This window comes from Petromyzon marinus, chromosome 85 (genome assembly GCF_048934315.1).
Source record: "Petromyzon marinus isolate PM22_M1 ecotype Great Lakes invasive population chromosome 85, UKy_Petmar_22M1.pri1.0, whole genome shotgun sequence".
NCBI lineage: Eukaryota > Metazoa > Chordata > Hyperoartia > Petromyzontiformes > Petromyzontidae > Petromyzon > Petromyzon marinus.
Genome location: NC_133750.1, coordinates 1,108,180 through 1,126,201, shown reverse-complemented (window position 1 = coordinate 1,126,201; position 18,022 = coordinate 1,108,180). Strand labels below are relative to the sequence as shown.

At 55.1% G+C, this 18,022-nt stretch overlaps 1 protein-coding gene across 1 annotated transcript in view; it reads right to left on the bottom strand.

The window, feature by feature from the left end:
- The window catches only part of PRKAA2 (protein kinase AMP-activated catalytic subunit alpha 2), a 37,541-nt gene that overhangs the window by 8,098 nt on the left and 11,421 nt on the right, over positions 1–18,022 (bottom strand). The window contains exons 6-8 of the mRNA XM_076057840.1: positions 12,310–12,534; positions 7,892–8,054; positions 6,364–6,972 (exon numbers count right to left, since the gene is read on the bottom strand). Coding sequence (XP_075913955.1) covers positions 6,364–6,972; positions 7,892–8,054; positions 12,310–12,534 — 997 coding nt within the window. The remainder of the gene's footprint in view (positions 1–6,363; positions 6,973–7,891; positions 8,055–12,309; positions 12,535–18,022) is intronic.

Genomic DNA, 18,022 nt, shown 5'->3' with positions numbered 1-18,022 from the left:
ATACATACACACAGTCACACACACACACACACTTACATACACACACACTTAAATACACACACACACAGACACACAGAGTCACACACACACACACAGACACACACACACTTACACACACACAGACACACACACATACACACACACACAGACACAGACACACACACACACACACAGACACACACACACACAGACACACACACACTTACACACACACACATACACAGTCACACACACAGTCACACACACACACAGACACACACACTTACATACACACACACAGTCACACACACAGTCACACACAGACACACGCAGATGGAATGCGTTCACTACCTACACACACAGTCACACTTACACTTACACACTTACACTCACACACTTACACACACACACTTACACACACACACTTACACACACACAGACACACACAGTCACACTTACACACTTACACTTACACACTTACACACAGACACACACACAGTCACACACACACACAGACACACACTTACACTTACACACTTACATACACACACTTACACACTTACACACACAGACACACACAGTCACACAGTCACACTTACATACACACACACACACACACGCAGATGGAACGCGTTCACTACCTACACACAGACACACACTCACACACTTACACTTACACACACACACACAGTCACACTTACACTTACACACTCACACACAGACACACAGTCACACACACTTACACAGACACACACACAGACACACACAGTCACACTCACACACTTACACACTTACATTTACACACTTACAGTTACACACTTACACACACACTTACACACACACTTACACACACAGACACAGTCACACTTACACACTTACACAGTCACACACAGACACACACACAGTCACACGCAGATGGAACGCGTTCACTACCTACACACACACAAACAGACACAGTCACACTTACACACACACACACACACTTACATATACACACTTACACAGACACACACACAGTCACACACACACAGACACAGACACACACACAGACACAGACACTTACACACACACTTACACTTACACACTTACACAGACACACACACAGTCACACACACACAGACACAGACACACTTACATACACACACACAGACACACATACACACACACAGTCACACACAGACACACACGCAGATGGAACGCATTCACTACCTACACACACACAGTCACACTTACACTTACACACTTACACACACACACACTTACACACTTACACACACAGTCACACACACTTACACACTTACATACACACACAGTCACACACTTACACACTTACACACTTACATACACACACACAGTCACACACAGACACACACAGACACACACGCAGATGGAACGCGTTCACTACCTACACACACAGTCACACACTTACACACTTACATCAACAACAACAACAACAACCGCCATTCGCCACTAAGTGGCGGTGACGTCACCACGACGCTTGTGCCAGGCTATGTGCACCCTGAGGCCACGTGAAGTGTCGAACGCCCGCTGGCAGGAGGTCACGGGGCAGACCCAGGTGCCACGGGTCGACTGACTGAGATGACTGGCTGATGCACCACCTGTGCCCCCTACTGTGCCAACCTGCTGTGCTTTAGCCACCCGGCGCTCCGCTCGCTGTTGTGAGCGTCGCTCCTCCGCCCTCCGTTGTTGTTGGAGGGCGACTGCCTCCAACTGCCCAGTAGCATCCTTCACGAGCCTCCTCCACAGAGGCCGATCTTGACACCGCTGGTACCAGTCATCGGCAAGTCCACTCAGCTCCACGTCCTCCTGTACCACATCACTCCATCTCTTCTCTAGCCCGTGCCGCGCCCGCTTAGCCCCCTCAATCCGGCCAAACAAAAGCTGTTTCGGCATGCGGTGGCTGGGCATGCGGGCTACATGACCCAGCCATCGCAGCCTTGCCTGCCGGAGGAGCTCACCGATGGGACCCTGCCCAGATCTTTCAAGGATTTGTGAGCTCCTCACACAATCCAGTCTGGTTAAACCCAGGATGGATCGTAGGCAGGTCAGCCTAAATGTTTCTAACCGGCGAAGATGTTCCATTAGGGGGGTCCACGTTTCGCAAGCGTAGAGAAGGGAGGGAATGACCGTGGCCGAGAAGACCTGAAGCTTAGTGCGGAGCGACAGACCAGGTAGCTTCCACACAGCGTTACGCAACCGATGAAAAGATATTGCCGCTCGACTGATTCGGAGTGAGACCTCTGCTGTTAAACTGGAGCCAGTCATAAGCACACTGCCCAGGTATGGGAAACTCTCCACTCTCTCCACAACTGCCCCATCACCGATTGGGAGTTGTGGGGGTGGAGTGTCCGATGGTACAAAATACCCAGGCAGGTGCTTAGTTTTTGTGGGGCTGATGGTAAGGCCCCACCTCTTAGTGGCACGCTCCAGTCTCAGCAGCAGCGTCTCCAACTCCTCCTCTGACTGAGCAGCTATTACCAAGTCATCAGCATACATAACGTGGTTGAGCAATAGGGAGCCATCCCTTGACCGCACCCGGGCATCGATTAGCCTCCCATTATATCTGTACCATATGGAGATTCCCCCGGTACAGCTATTGAAGGCTTCACGAACTACGTGGTCAAAATAGATGTTAAATAATGTGGGAGCCAGAGGACATCCCTGTCGCACCCCAAGGTGTACAGGGAATGGCTCTGACTCCCGGCCACGTAGTTTTACCCGGGCCCGCTCACCATCATGAAGGTCCTTAATGATCGTGAGCAGAGGGTCAGGTACTCCAAAAGCACGAAGAACGACCCAGAGCCCAGGCCTACTGATGGTATCATAGGCCTTGACCAGGTCAATAAAGCAGAGATGTAGGTCTTGTTGGAATTCCCTACACCTCTGCTGTAGCAGACGGACAGAAAATATGGCATCTGTGCAGGACCGCCCTTTCCTGAAACCGCATTGGGGCTCCGCAAGCCTCTCCTCAGCGTGCCTGGCAAGGCGATGCTGAATAATCCTTGCCAGGACCTTTCCCGGCACACTGAGGAGTGAGATGCCCCTGTAGTTGTTACAGTCTGTGCGGTCCCCCTTCTTAAAAAGGGGGACCACCAGGGCATCCTTCCAATCCTGCGGAACCCGTCCAGTGGTCCAGACTGTTGTTATGATGTCATATAGGGCAGTCTGTGCACAAACGCCACCCTCCCTCAGCATTTCGCTTGGGAGATCATCTCTGCCCGCTGCCTTTCCTGGTCTCAGACTCCGGATCGCCTTCAATACTTCCTCAGCAGATGGCACCTCAGCCAGCCACTCACAGGGGGTGACTTCATCCAATATTTGAGGCACCGCAGCCTCAGCAGGGTCATCCTCACTTTGTGCCACGATGTTTTCCTGGCTGTGGGATTTTCCCTCCCCCAGGACCTCACAGAAATGCTCAGCAAATCTGCGAACCTGTTCCTGGGGGTCGGAAATTGGATCACCGTTTTTTCCCCTAATGATGGTAATAGGTGTGGCGCTGCAGGTTACTTTTTTGATGGAGTTAAATAGCGATTTGTGATCACGGGCCACTGAGGCAGACTCCATCTCCTCAGCAACCCGCGACCACCACCCATCCTTGCAGCGCCTCACGGCTCTCCGAACCTCCGAGCGAAGGCTGCGGTAAGCCTCCTCATTCTCTGACGTGGGATTCTGTAGCCGATGCGAGTGGGCCTGTCGCTTTTTCTCAACCACCGTGAACAACTCCTCTGTCATCCAGGGTGTCTGGGGAGGTCTGGACCGCGTACCCAAAGCAGCCATTGCAGCTGCATGAGTCACAGTCCTAAACCTCGCCCATTTACCCTCGACATCAGGAGGAGTCGGGGACGATGCCAATCCCAGCCGCAAGCGATGATGAAATTCTCGCTTGCAACTTTCATCAGATAACTGAGACCAGGCCACTTTAGGTTGGAATGGGGTCCTGGGTGTACACCCACCACCGGAGTGGAAGAATGGCAGGCGCATCTTACAGATGACTAGTCGATGGTCAGAGGGCAGATCAGCTCCACGGTAGGTCCTGGTGTCAAGGACATGGGCTCGCATTCGCTGGTCTGTCACTATGTAGTCCAGCAGATGTTCTTGCTTGGACCCGGCATGCATCCATGATGTTGTGTGGATGCGCCGATGCCGGAACAGCGTGTTGGTAATTACAAGCCCATGGGCTGCACAAAAATCTAGCAGCCTCCTACCGTTGTTATTGAGCTGATCTGGCCCATGCCCTCCAATCACTCCAGACCAGGTGCCAGTATCATGACCAACTCGGGCATTGAAGTCACCCAACATGATGACTCTATCCCGAGGGGCCACTTTAGCCAGCACCTGTGACAGGAGGTCATAGAAGGCATCTGACTCATCGGCTTTGCCTGCATCCCTCCACGGATGTTCATCTTCGGTGGGGGCATAAGTAACCACGACCACCATTCCTCGCCTCCGGTTGATGGGAAGGCGAGCCCAAAGTAGCCTGGGGCTTACAGCTTCCCACACCTCACCGCCACGCTCCCACGCCCCCTTCATTCTTTTGTTCAAAAGAAGACCCACACCCTGTTGTTTGGCAGTCTGCTGCCCCGAGTAGAGGACTGTCCACCCCTCATGGTGGCAGGAGCCAGAGCCGGTCCACCGGACCTCCTGAATGCCGCATAGATCCAGGCGGTACCGGTCCAGCTCCCGACAGAGGAGTGGCAGCCTCTCCTCTGCAGTGAGCGTTCGAACATTCCACGTGGCCACCCGTAGTGGCTTTTCGTTGTTTCTGGAGTAGCCCCGAGGGTAGGTATTCAATCTCCTGGCTCCGCCAATTGGGGTTTGGCCAGGAGACGTCATAGACGCCTGGCCCCCCGGGGCCTCCGGCACAAGCTTAGTTGTTACATATTTCACTTTAATTCGTGGTTTTGTGGTAATTAATTGAAGGTGGAGGGGTTACCAGCCCCTCGCACCCGTCCAGAGCCCCCGTTTAGCCCCTGTGGTGGACACATATGCCATGAGGGGAGGAGCCAATCAAAATTGGATCTCCCCCCACAGCGCTGTCCACGACAGAGTTGCCCGTCCGGCACACTTACATACACACAGACACACACACAGACACAGTCACACTTACATACATACACACACACTTACATACACACACACTTAAATACACACACACACACAGACACACACAGTCACACACAGACACACACAGACACACACAGACACACACACAGTCACACACACTTACACACAGACACACACACAGTCACACACACTTACACACAGACACACACACAGTCACACACACTTACACACACACTTACATACACACACACAGACACACACACACAGACACACACACACTTACACACACACAGACACACACACATACACACACAGTCACACACACACACAGACACACGCAGATGGAACGCATTCACTACACACACACACAGTCACATACACACAGTCACACACACTTACACACACACTTACAAACTTACATACACACACACTTACATACACATACACACACTTACATACACATACACAGACAGACAAACACACACACACAGACACACACACCCAGACACACACCCAGAGACACACACAAAGACACACACAGACACACACACACAGTCACACACACAGTCACACACACTTACACACACACTTACAAACTTACATACACACACACTTACATACACATACACACACTTACATACACATACACACACTTACATACACATACACACAGACACACACACCCAGACACACACCCAGAGACACACACACAGACACACACACACACACAGACACACACAGACAGACACACACAGACACACACACACACACAGACACACACACAGACACAAAGATCCCCCATATAGCCCGTAACAGACTGTAGGGGCAAGTGCTGTTAGCGAGCACCACCTATGAAGGCCGGAACGGTACACGAGGGGGTGGGTGGCCAGCACCACGCCCGACCGCCTTTGTCTCCCCAGTGTCAATGTTTACACACCACCACCACTACACCACCACCACAGCACCACCACACCATCACCACTACACCACCACTACACCACCACCACTACACCACCACCACCACTACACCACCACTACACCACCACCACTACACCACCACCCCATCCACCCACCCACCGTCACGTCCACCCACCACGCCCACCCACCCACCAGCACCCACCCACCACGCCCACCCACCCACCAGCACCCACCCACCACGCCCACCCACCCACCACCACGTCCACCACACCTACCACGTCCACCCACCACGTCCACCACACCCACCCACCACACCAAACCACACCACACTACACCACACACCATGTCCACCCACCCACACCACCACACCCACCCACCCACCTTCCACTGGTATCCCAGCTGGCACATGGCCCTGTACACCTCGGCCATGATGTCCAGCGGCCTACTCTGGCTTCGGATGCCGAGGTGCCACTTGGCCTTCTTTAGGGCCTGAGGCTTGGGCCTGTGCGTGGCGTGGAGGGCGTCCAGCGGCCTCTTGTGCAGCTGGGGCACTGCTGCAGCTGCTGATGCAGCCGCTGATGCAGCCGCTGAGGAGGAGGAGGATGCTGATGCGGAGGAGGATGAGGATGATGATGAGGATGATGGACGACCGACGGAAGGTTCCCCGCCGCTGCCGAACGGAGCTACAGCGGCCGCGGCCGCAGCCGATGAGGGCGGCTGTGGCGGTGGCAAGGAGGTGGAGGAGGAGGTGGAGGAGGAGGTGGAGGTGGCGGAGGAGGTGGAGGACGCCGGGGGCGGTGGTGGGGGCGATGGGGGCGGCGGGGGGAGGATGCGCTCAGGGTGAGGACGAGCGTGGTCGGGGCCCTCGACGAGGAAGGAGGAGGAGGAGGAGGAGGAGAGGGGCGGTGACGATGCCAGGTAGAAGTCCTTCGCCTGGCTCAAGATGCGGCGATTGTCGATGATGAGGTGGTAGGCCACGGACAGCTGATCCTTGTGGGAATGTGGTGGGGGGGTGGTGGGTGGGTGGGTGGGTGGGGGGGAGGGGGGTGGGGGGAGGGGAGGGTGGGGGGGTGGGGGAGGTGGTGGAGATGGACGTGGTGGTGGTGATGGAGGAGGTGGAGATGGAGTTGGTGGTGATGGAGGTGGAGGAGGAGATGGAGGTGGTGGTGATGGTGGAGATGGTGGAGGAGGTGGAGGAGATGGAGGTGGTGGTGGTGGAGGAGGTGGAGATGGAGTTGGTGGTGGAGGAGGTGGAGATGGAGTTGGTGGTGATGGAGGTGGAGGAGGAGATGGAGGTGGTGGTGATGGTGGTGGTGGTGATGGTGGTGGTGGTGGTGATGGTGGTGGTGGTGGTGATGGTGGTGGTGGTGGTGATGGTGGTGATGGTGGTGATGGTGGTGGTGATGGTGGTGGTGATGGTGGTGGTGATGATGGTGGTGGTGGTGGTGATGGTGGTGGTGGTGATGGTGGTGGTGGTGATGGTGGTGGTGGTGGTGATGGTGGAGGAGGTGGAGGTGGTGGAGGAGGTGGTGGAGGTGGAGATGGAGGAGGTGGAGGAGGTGGAGGTGGTGGAGGAGGTGGTGGTGGAGATGGAGGTGGTGGTGGAGGAGGTGGAGGAGGAGATGGAGGAGGTGGAGGTGGTGGAGGAGGTGGTGGAGATGGAGGTGGAGGAGGTGGAGGAGGAGATGGAAGAGGTGCAGGGTATAAATTGTCATCCGCAGAAATTCTCATCTCTCTCTGCGAGAGACCCTTGTCTCGCGTTTAGTCAACCCCCCCCCACCACCACCCTCTCCCCCCCACTATCCCCCCCCCACTACCCCCCACCACTACCACCCACCACCACCCACCACCACCCACCACCACCCACCACCACCCACCACCACCCACCACCACCACCCACCACCGGTACCTGTGGGTCACCACCGTAGAGGCTGGCCATCACCTCGTCCTCCGAGCACTCAAACTTCTCCGTCACCTCGCGCACGGCATCATCGTCCACGACCTTGGCATCGTGGGAACCATCGTCGGGGAACAGGTACCCAGGGAGGTCCTTCTTGAACCACTCGTACTCCCTGTAGCAGAGAGGGACCAGTTAGTAGTAGTACTGGTACTAGTCCTACTAGCTAGTAGTGGTACAAGCTGTAGTGGGGAACAGGTACCCAGGGAGGTCCTTCTTGAACCACTCGTACTCCCTGTAGAGGACCAGGTACTAGTTAGTAGTGGTACTAGCTAGTAGTGGTACAAGCTGTAGCAGGGAACAGGTACCCAGGGAGGTCCTTCTTGAACCACTCGTACTCCCTGTAGAGGACCAGGTACTAGTTAGTAGTGGTACTAGCTAGTAGTGGTACAAGCTGTAGCAGGGAACAGGTACCCAGGGAGGTCCTTCTTGAACCACTCGTACTCCCTGTAGCAGAGAGGGACCAGTTAGTAGTAGTACTGGTACTAGTCCTACTAGCTAGTAGTGGTACAAGCTGTAGTGGGGAACAGGTACCCAGGGAGGTCCTTCTTGAACCACTCGTACTCCCTGTAGAGGACCAGGTACTAGTTAGTAGTGGTACTAGCTAGTAGTGGTACTAGCTGTAGCGGGGAACAGGTACCCAGGGAGGTCCTTCTTGAACCACTCGTACTCCCTGTAGCAGAGAGGACCAGGTACTAGTTAGTACAAGTACTCACCAGTTAGTACAAGTACTGGTACTACTAGCTAGTAGTGGTACTAGCTGTAGTGGGGAACAGGTACCCAGGGAGGTCCTTCTTGAACCACTCGTACTCCCTGTAGCAGAGAGGACCAGGTACTAGTTAGTACTAGTACTACTACTAGCTAGTAGTGGTACTAGCTAGTAGTGGTACTAGCTGTAGCGGGGAACAGGTACCCAGGGAGGTCCTTCTTGAACCACTCGTACTCCCTGTAGCAGAGAAGACCAGGTACTAGTTAGTACAAGTACTAGCTAGTAGTGGTACTAGCTGTAGCGGGGAACAGGTACCCAGGGAGGTCCTTCTTGAACCACTCGTACTCCCTGTAGCAGAGAGGACCAGGTACTAGTTAGTACTAGTACCAGTTAGTAGTAGTACTAGCTAGTAGTGGTACTAGCTGTAGCGGGGAACAGGTACCCAGGGAGGTCCTTCTTGAACCACTCGTACTCGCTGTAGCAGAGAGGGACCAGTTAGTACAAGTACTCACCAGTTAGTACAAGTACTAGCTAGTAGTGGTACTAGCTGTAGCGGGGAACAGGTACCCAGGGAGGTCCTTCTTGAACCACTCGTACTCCCTGTAGAGGACCAGGTACTAGTTAGTACTAGTACTAGCTAGTAGTAGTACTAGCTAGTGGTACTACTAGCTAGTAGTGGTACTAGCTGTAGCGGGGAACAGGTACCCAGGGAGGTCCTTCTTGAACCACTCATACTCGCTGTAGCAGAGGACCAGGTACTAGTTAGTACTAGTACTCACCAGTTAGTACAAGTACTAGCTAGTAGTGGTACAAGCTGTAGTGGGGAACAGGTACCCAGGGAGGTCCTTCTTGAACCACTCGTACTCCCTGTAGCAGAGAGGACCAGCTACTAGTTAGTACTAGTACCAGTTAGTAGTAGTACTAGTCCTACTAGCTAGTAGTGGTACAAGCTGTAGTGGGGAACAGGTACCCAGGGAGGTCCTTCTTGAACCACTCGTACTCCCTGTAGCAGAGAGGACCAGGTACTAGTTAGTACTAGTACTCACCAGTTAGTACAAGTACTAGCTAGTAGTGGTACTAGCTGTAGTGGGGACCAGGTACCCAGGGAGGTCCTTCTTGAACCACTCGTACTCGCTGTAGCAGAGAGGACCAGGTACTAGTTAGTACTAGTACCAGTTAGTACAAGTACTAGTCCTACTAGCTAGTAGTGGTACTAGCTGTAGCGGGGAACAGGTACCCAGGGAGGTCCTTCTTGAACCACTCGTACTCGCTGTAGCAGAGAGGACCAGGTACTAGTTAGTACAAGTACTAGCTACTAGTGGTACAAGCTGTAGCGGGGAACAGGTACCCAGGGAGGTCCTTCTTGAACCACTCGTACTCCCTGTAGAGAGAGGACCAGGTACTAGTTAGTACAAGTACTCACCAGTTAGTACAAGTACTGGTACTACTAGCTAGTAGTGGTACTAGCTGTAGCGGGGAACAGGTACCCAGGGAGGTCCTTCTTGAACCACTCGTACTCCCTGTAGAGGACCAGGTACTAGTTAGTACTAGTACTACTACTAGCTAGTAGTAGTACTAGCTAGTAGTGGTACTAGCTGTAGCGGGGAACAGGTACCCAGGGAGGTCCTTCTTGAACCACTCGTACTCCCTGTAGAGGACCAGGTACTAGTTAGTAGTGGTACTACTAGCTAGTAGTGGTACTAGCTAGTAGTGGTACAAGCTGTAGCAGGGAACAGGTACCCAGGGAGGTCCTTCTTGAACCACTCGTACTCGCTGTAGCAGAGAGGACCAGGTACTAGTTAGTACTAGTACTCACCAGTTAGTACAAGTACTAGTACTACTACTAGCTAGTAGTAGTACAAGCTGTAGCGGGGAACAGGTACCCAGGGAGGTCCTTCTTGAACCACTCGTACTCCCTGTAGAGGACCAGGTACCTGTTAGTACCAGTTAGTAGTAGTACTAGTCCTACTAGCTAGTAGTAGTACTAGCTAGTAGTGGTACTAGCTGTAGCGGGGAACAGGTACCCAGGGAGGTCCTTCTTGAACCACTCGTACTCCCTGTAGAGGACCAGGTACTAGTTAGTCGTAGTACTCACCAGTTAGTAGTAGTACTAACTAGTTAGTTGTAGTACTAGCTAGTAGTGGTACTAGCTAGTAGTACTACTAGCTAGTAGTGGTACAAGCTGTAGCGGGGAACAGGTACCCAGGGAGGTCCTTCTTGAACCACTCGTACTCGCTGTAGAGAGGACCAGGTACTAGTTAGTACAAGTACTAGTACTACTAGCTAGTAGTGGTACTAGCTGTAGCGGGGAACAGGTACCCAGGGAGGTCCTTCTTGAACCACTCGTACTCCCTGTAGCAGAGAGGACCAGGTACCAGTCAGTACTAGTACTCACCAGTTAGCACAAGTACTCACCAGCTAGTACAAGCACTCACCAGTCAGTACAAGTACTCACCAGCTAGTACAAGTACTCACCAGCTAGTACAAGTACTCACCAGTTAGTACAAGTACTCACCAGTTAGTACAAGTACTCACTCACGCAGGGAATCAAGCAGTAGTTAGCAGTAGTACTAGCTAGTAGTAGTACTAGCTAGTAGTGGTACTAGCTAGTAGTAGTAGTAGTACTAGCTAGTAGTGGTACTAGCTAGTAGTAGTACTAGTTAGTAGTAGTACTAGCTAGTAGTGGTACTAGCTAGCAGTAGTACTAGTTAGTAGTAGTACTAGCTAGTAGTGGTACTAGCTAGTAGTAGTACTAGCTTGTAGTACTAGTAGTACTACTACTAGTACTACTACTAGCTAGTACTACTACTAGTACTACTACTAGCTAGTACTAGCTACTACTAGTACTACTACTGGTACTACTAGCTAGTAGTACTAGCTAGTAGTACCAGTACTACTGGTACTACTAGCTACTACTACTACTACTCACCGGATGTCCTTGATGTTGGCCCGTCTGAGCGGGTCGACCTGTAGCATGTGCAGCAGCAGAGCCGCTAGGCCTCTGGGCAAGTAGTCCTAGTACTACCAGTACTACTACTAGTACTACTAGCTAGTAGTACTGGTACTACTACTAGCTACCACTACTACTACTCACCGGATGTCCTTGATGTTGGCCCGTCTGAGCGGGTCGACCTGTAGCAAGTGCAGCAGCAGAGCCGCTAGGCCTCGGGGCAAGTAGTCCTAGTAGTACCAGTACTACTAGTACTACTAGCTAGTACTACTACTAGCTAGTACTACTAGCTAGTACTACTACTAGTACTACTAGTACTAGTACTACTACTACTAGCTACTAGTACTACTACTCACCGGATGTCCTTGATGTTGGCCCGTCTGAGCGGGTCGACCTGTAGCATGTGCAGCAGCAGAGCCGCTAGGCCTCTGGGCAAGTAGTCCTAGTAGTACCAGTACTACTACTAGTACTACTAGCTAGTACTAGTAGTACCAGTACTACTAGCTAGTAGTACTAGTACTACTAGTACTAACTAGTACTACTACTCACCGGATGTCCTTGATGTTGGCCCGTCTGAGCGGGTCGACCTGTAGCATGTGCAGCAGCAGAGCCGCTAGGCCTCGGGGCAAGTAGTCCTAGTAGTACTAGTACTACTAGTACTACTAGCTAGTAGTACTAGTACTACTAGTACTAACTAGTACTACTACTCACCGGATGTCCTTGATGTTGGCCCGTCTGAGCGGGTCGACCTGTAGCATGTGCAGCAGCAGAGCCGCTAGGCCTCTGGGCAAGTAGTCCGGCACGTGGAAGACCCCTTCCCGGATCTTGCGGAAGAGCGTGGGCACGTGGTCATCATCGAAGGGCAGTGTTCCACACAGCAACGCGTACAGGATCACACCGCTAGACCAGATGTCCACTTCGGGCCCAGCGTACAGGCTGGCAGACGGGGGTGGAGGTGGTGGTGGTGGTGGTGGTGGAGGTGGTGGTTGGGGTGATGGAGGTGGTGGTGGTGGTGGTGGAGGTGGTGGTGGTGGAGGAGGAGATGGAGGAGATGGAGGTGGTGGGAGAGATGGAGGAAATGGAGGTGCAGGTGGTCGTTGTGATGGTGGTGGTGGAGGTGGTGGTGGTGGAGGGGGTGGTGGAGGTGGTGGTTGGGGTGGTGGAGATGGAGGTGGTGGGAGAGATGGAGGAAATGGAGGTGGTGGTGATGGAAGAGGAGATGGAGGTGGTGGGGGAGATGGAGGAGATGGAGGTGGTGGAGGTGGTGGTGGTGGTGGAGGTTGGGGTGGTGGTGGTGGAGGAGATGGAGGTGGTGGAGGTGGTGGTGGTGGTGATGGTTGGGGTGGTGGTGGTGGAGGAGATGGAGGTGGTGGAGGTGGTGGTGGTGGTGATGGTTGGGGTGGTGGTGGTGGAGGAGGTGGGGGTGGTGGTGGTGGTGATGGTGGTGGTGGTTGGGGTGGTGGTGGTGGAGGTGGTGGAGGTGGTTGTGGAGGGGGTGGAGATGGTGGTGGTAGTGGTGGGGGTGGTGGTTGGGGTGGTGGTTGGGGTGGTGGAGGTGGAGATGGAGGAGATGGAGGTGGTGGTGGGGTGGAGGTGGTGGTGGTGGTGGAGGTTGGGGTGATGGTGGTGAAGGAGGTGGTGGTGGTTGTGGTGGGGGTGGAGGTTGGAGTGGTGGTGGTGGGGGTAGAGGTGGAGGGGGTGGAGGGGGTGGAAGTATTCCATTACTCACCCACCCACTCACTCACCCAGCCACTCACCACTCACCCAGTTTCAGTTTCACTCATTCACTCAGACACGGAGACACGGTGAGACACGGGGAGACACGGGGAGAGACACGGTCAGACACGGGGAGACACGTGGAGACATGGTGAGACACGTGGAGACACGGGGGAGAGACATGGCGAGACACAGGGAGACACGTGGGAGAGACACGGGGGAAGACACGGGGAGAGACACGGGGAGAGACGGTGAGACACGGGGAGACACGGGGGAGAGACAGAGAGAGACACGGGGGAGAGACACAGGGAGAGACACGGGGGAGAGACATGGGGAGACACGGTGAGACACGGGGGAGAGACACGGGGGAAGACACGGGGAGACACGGTGAGACACAGGGAGACATGGAGAGACACGGTGAGACACAGGGAGAGACACGGGGGAGAGACACGGGGGAAGACACGGGGAGAGACACGGGGAGAGACACGGGGAGAGACACGGTGAGACACGGGGAGAGACAGAGAGAGACACGGACAGAGACACGGTGAGAGACACGGAGAGAGACACGGTGAGAGACACGGTGAGAGACAGAGAGAGACACGGTGAGAGAGACACAGTGAGAGACACGGGGAGACACGTGGAGACACAGAGACACAGAGAGAGACAGAAAGACACGTGGAGACACGGTGAGACACAGAGACACAGAGAGACACGGGGAGAGACACAGAGAGACACGTGGAGACACGTGGAGACACAGAGACACAGAGAGAGAGAGACAGAGAGACACGTGGAGACACGGTGAGACACAGAGAGACACGGGGAGAGACACAGAGACAGAGAGACACAGAGAGACACGTGGAGACACGTGGAGACACAGAGACACAGAGAGAGACAGAGAGACACGTGGAGACACGGTGAGGCACAGAGACACAGAGAGACACGGGGAGAGAAACAGAGACAGAGAGACACAGAGAGACACGTGGAGACACGTGGAGACACGTGGAGACACAGAGAGAGACACATAGACACAGAGAGACACGTGGAGACACAGGGAGACATGTGGAGACACGTGGAGACACAGAGACACAGAGACACAGAGAGACACGGGGAGAGACACAGAGAGACACGTGGAGACACGTGGAGACACAGAGACACAGAGAGAGACAGAGAGACACGTGGAGACACGGTGAGACACAGAGACACAGAGAGACACGGGGAGAGACACAGAGACAGAGAGACACAGAGAGACACGTGGAGACACGTGGAGACACAGAGACACAGAGAGAGACAGAGAGACACGTGGAGACACGGTGAGGCACAGAGACACAGAGAGACACGGGGAGAGAAACAGAGACAGAGAGACACAGAGAGACACGTGGAGACACGTGGAGACACGTGGAGACACAGAGACACAGAGAGAGACACAGAGACACAGAGAGACACGTGGAGACACAGGGAGACACGTGGAGACACGTGGAGACACAGAGACACAGAGAGAGACAGAGACACGGTGAGACACAGAGAGAGACAGAGAGACACGTGGAGACACAGAGACACGGTGAGACACAGAGACACAGAGAGAGACAGAGAGACACGTGGAGACACAGAGACACGGTGAGACACAGAGACACAGAGAGAGACAGAGAGACACGTGGAGACACGGTTAGACACAGTGAGACACGGTGAGACACAGAGAGACAGAGACACAGAGAGACACAGAGAGACACAGAGAGCGACAGAGAGAGACAGAGAGACACAGAGAGACACAGAGAGACAGAGAGACACAGAGACACAGAGAGAGACAGAGAGACACGTGGAGACACAGAGACACGGTGAGACACAGAGACACAGAGAGAGACAGAGAGACACGTGGAGACACAGAGACACGGTGAGACACAGAGACACAGAGAGAGACAGAGAGACACGTGGAGACACGGTGAGACACGGTGAGACACGTGGAGACACGGTGAGACACAGAGACACAGAGAGACAGAGACACAGAGACACAGAGAGACACAGGGAGACACAGAGAGACACAGAGAGAGACAGAGAGACACAGAGAGACACAGAGACAGAGAGACACAGAGAGACAGAGAGACACAGAGACACAGACAGAGAGACAGAGAGACACAGAGAGACACAGAGAGACACAGAGACACAGAGAGAGACACAGAGAGACACAGAGACACAGAGAGACAGAGAGACACAGAGACACAGAGAGACACAGAGACACAGAGAGACAGAGAGACACAGAGAGAGACAGAGACACAGAGAGACACGGAGACACAGAGAAACACGTGTCTCAGCGTGTCTCCCCGTGTCTCAGCGTGTCTCAGCGTGTCTCACTCACCGTGTCTCTCCCCGTGTCTCTCTCCCCGTGTCTCTCTCCCCGTGTCTCTCTCTCCCCGTGTCTCTCTCCCCGTGTCTCTCTCCCCGTGTCTCTCTCCCCGTGTCTCTCTCTCTCCCCGTGTCTCTCTCTCCCCTTGTCTCTCTCCCCGTGTCTCTCTCCCCGTGTCTCTCTCCCCGTGTCTCTCTCTCTCCCCGTGTCTCTCTCTCCCCGTGTCTCTCTCCCCGTGTCTCTCTCTCCCCGTGTCTCTCTCTCCCCGTGTCTCTCTCTCTCCCCGTGTCTCTCTCCCCGTGTCTCTCTCCCCGTGTCTCTCTCCCCGTGTCTCTCTCTCCCCGTGTCTCTCTCCCCGTGTCTCTCTCCCCGTGTCTCTCTCCCCGTGTCTCTCTCCCCGTGTCTCTCTCCCCGTGTCTCTCTCCCCGTGTCTCTCTCTCACCCCGTGTCTCTCTCACCGTGTCTCTCTCCCCGTGCCTCTCTCCCCGTGTCTCTCTCTCCCCGTGTCTCTCTCCCCGTGTCTCTCTCCCCGTGTCTCTCTCCCCGTGTCTCTCTCCCCGTGTCTCTCTCCCCGTGTCTCTCTCCCCGTGTCTCTCTCTCACCCCGTGTCTCTCTCCCCGTGTCTCTCTCTCTCCCCGTGTCTCTCTCTCTCCCCGTGTCTCTCTCTCTCCCCGTGTCTCTCTCTCTCCCCGTGTCTCTCTCTCCGTGTCTCTCTCTCCCCGTGTCTCTCTCTCCCCGTGTCTCTCTCCCCGTGTCTCTCTCCCCGTGTCTCTCTCTCCCCGTGTCTCTCTCTCCCCGTGTCTCTCTCTCCCCGTGTCTCTCTCTCCCCGTGTCTCTCTCCGTGTCTCTCTCCGTGTCTCTCTCTCCCCGTGTCTCTCTCCCCGTGTCTCTCTCTCCCCGTGTCTCTCTCTCCCCGTGTCTCTCTCTCCCCGTGTCTCTCTCTCCCCGTGTCTCTCTCCCCGTGTCTCTCTCCCCGTGTCTCTCTCTCCCCGTGTCTCTCTCTCCCCGTGTCTCTCTCTCCCCGTGTCTCTCTCTCCCCGTGTCTCTCTCTCCCCGTGTCTCTCTCTCCCCGTGTCTCTCTCTCCCCGTGTCTCTCTCCCCGTGTCTCTCTCTCACCGTGTCTCTCTCTCCCCGTGTCTCTCTCTCCCCGTGTCTCTCTCCCCGTGTCTCTCTCTCCCCGTGTCTCTCTCCCCGTGTCTCTCTCTCCCCGTGTCTCTCTCCCCGTGTCTCTCTCCCCGTGTCTCTCTCTCCCCGTGTCTCTCTCCCCGTGTCTCTCTCTCCGTGTCTCTCTCTCCCCGTGTCTCTCTCTCCCCGTGTCTCTCTCCCCGTGTCTCTCTCCCCGTGTCTCTCTCCCCGTGTCTCTCTCCCCGTGTCTCTCTCACCGTGTCTCTCTCCGTGTCTCTCTCCGTGTCTCTCTCTCCCCGTGTCTCTCTCCCCGTGTCTCTCTCCCCGTGTCTCTCTCCCCGTGTCTCTCTCTCCCCGTGTCTCTCTCTCCCCGTGTCTCTCTCTCCCCGTGTCTCTCTCTCCCCGTGTCTCTCTCTCCCCGTGTCTCTCTCTCCCCGTGTCTCTCTCCCCGTGTCTCTCTCCCCGTGTCTCTCTCTCACCGTGTCTCTCTCTCCCCGTGTCTCTCTCTCCCCGTGTCTCTCTCCCCGTGTCTCTCTCTCCCCGTGTCTCTCTCTCCCCGTGTCTCTCTCCCCGTGTCTCTCTCTCCCCGTGTCTCTCTCCCCGTGTCTCTCTCCCCGTGTCTCTCTCTCCCCGTGTCTCTCTCCCCGTGTCTCTCTCTCTCCCCGTGTCTCTCTCTCCCCGTGTCTCTCTCCCCGTGTCTCTCTCCCCGTGTCTCTCTCTCTCCCCGTGTCTCTCTCCCCGTGTCTCTTTCCCCGTGTCTCTCTCTCCCCGTGTCTCTCTCTCCCCGTGTCTCTCTCCCCGTGTCTCTCTCTCCCCGTGTCTCTCTCCCCGTGTCTCTCTCTCCCCGTGTCTCTCTCTCCCCGTGTCTCTCTCCCCGTGTCTCTCTCTCCCCGTGTCTCTCTCCCCGTGTCTCTCTCTCCCCGTGTCTCTCCCCCCGTGTCTCTCTCTCCCCGTGTCTCTCTCCCCGTGTCTCTCCCCGTGTCTCTCTCCCCGTGTCTCTCTCCCCGTGTCTCTCTCCCCGTGTCTCTCTCCCCGTGTCTCTCTCTCCCCGTGTCTCTCTCCCCGTGTCTCTCTCCCCGTGTCTCTCCCCGTGTCTCTCTCCCCGTGTCTCTCTCCCCGTGTCTCTCCCCCCGTGTCTCTCTCTCCCCGTGTCTCTCTCCCCGTGTCTCTCCCCGTGTCTCTCTCCCCGTGTCTCTCTCCCCGTGTCTCTCTCCCCGTGTCTCTCTCTCCCCGTGTCTCTCTCCC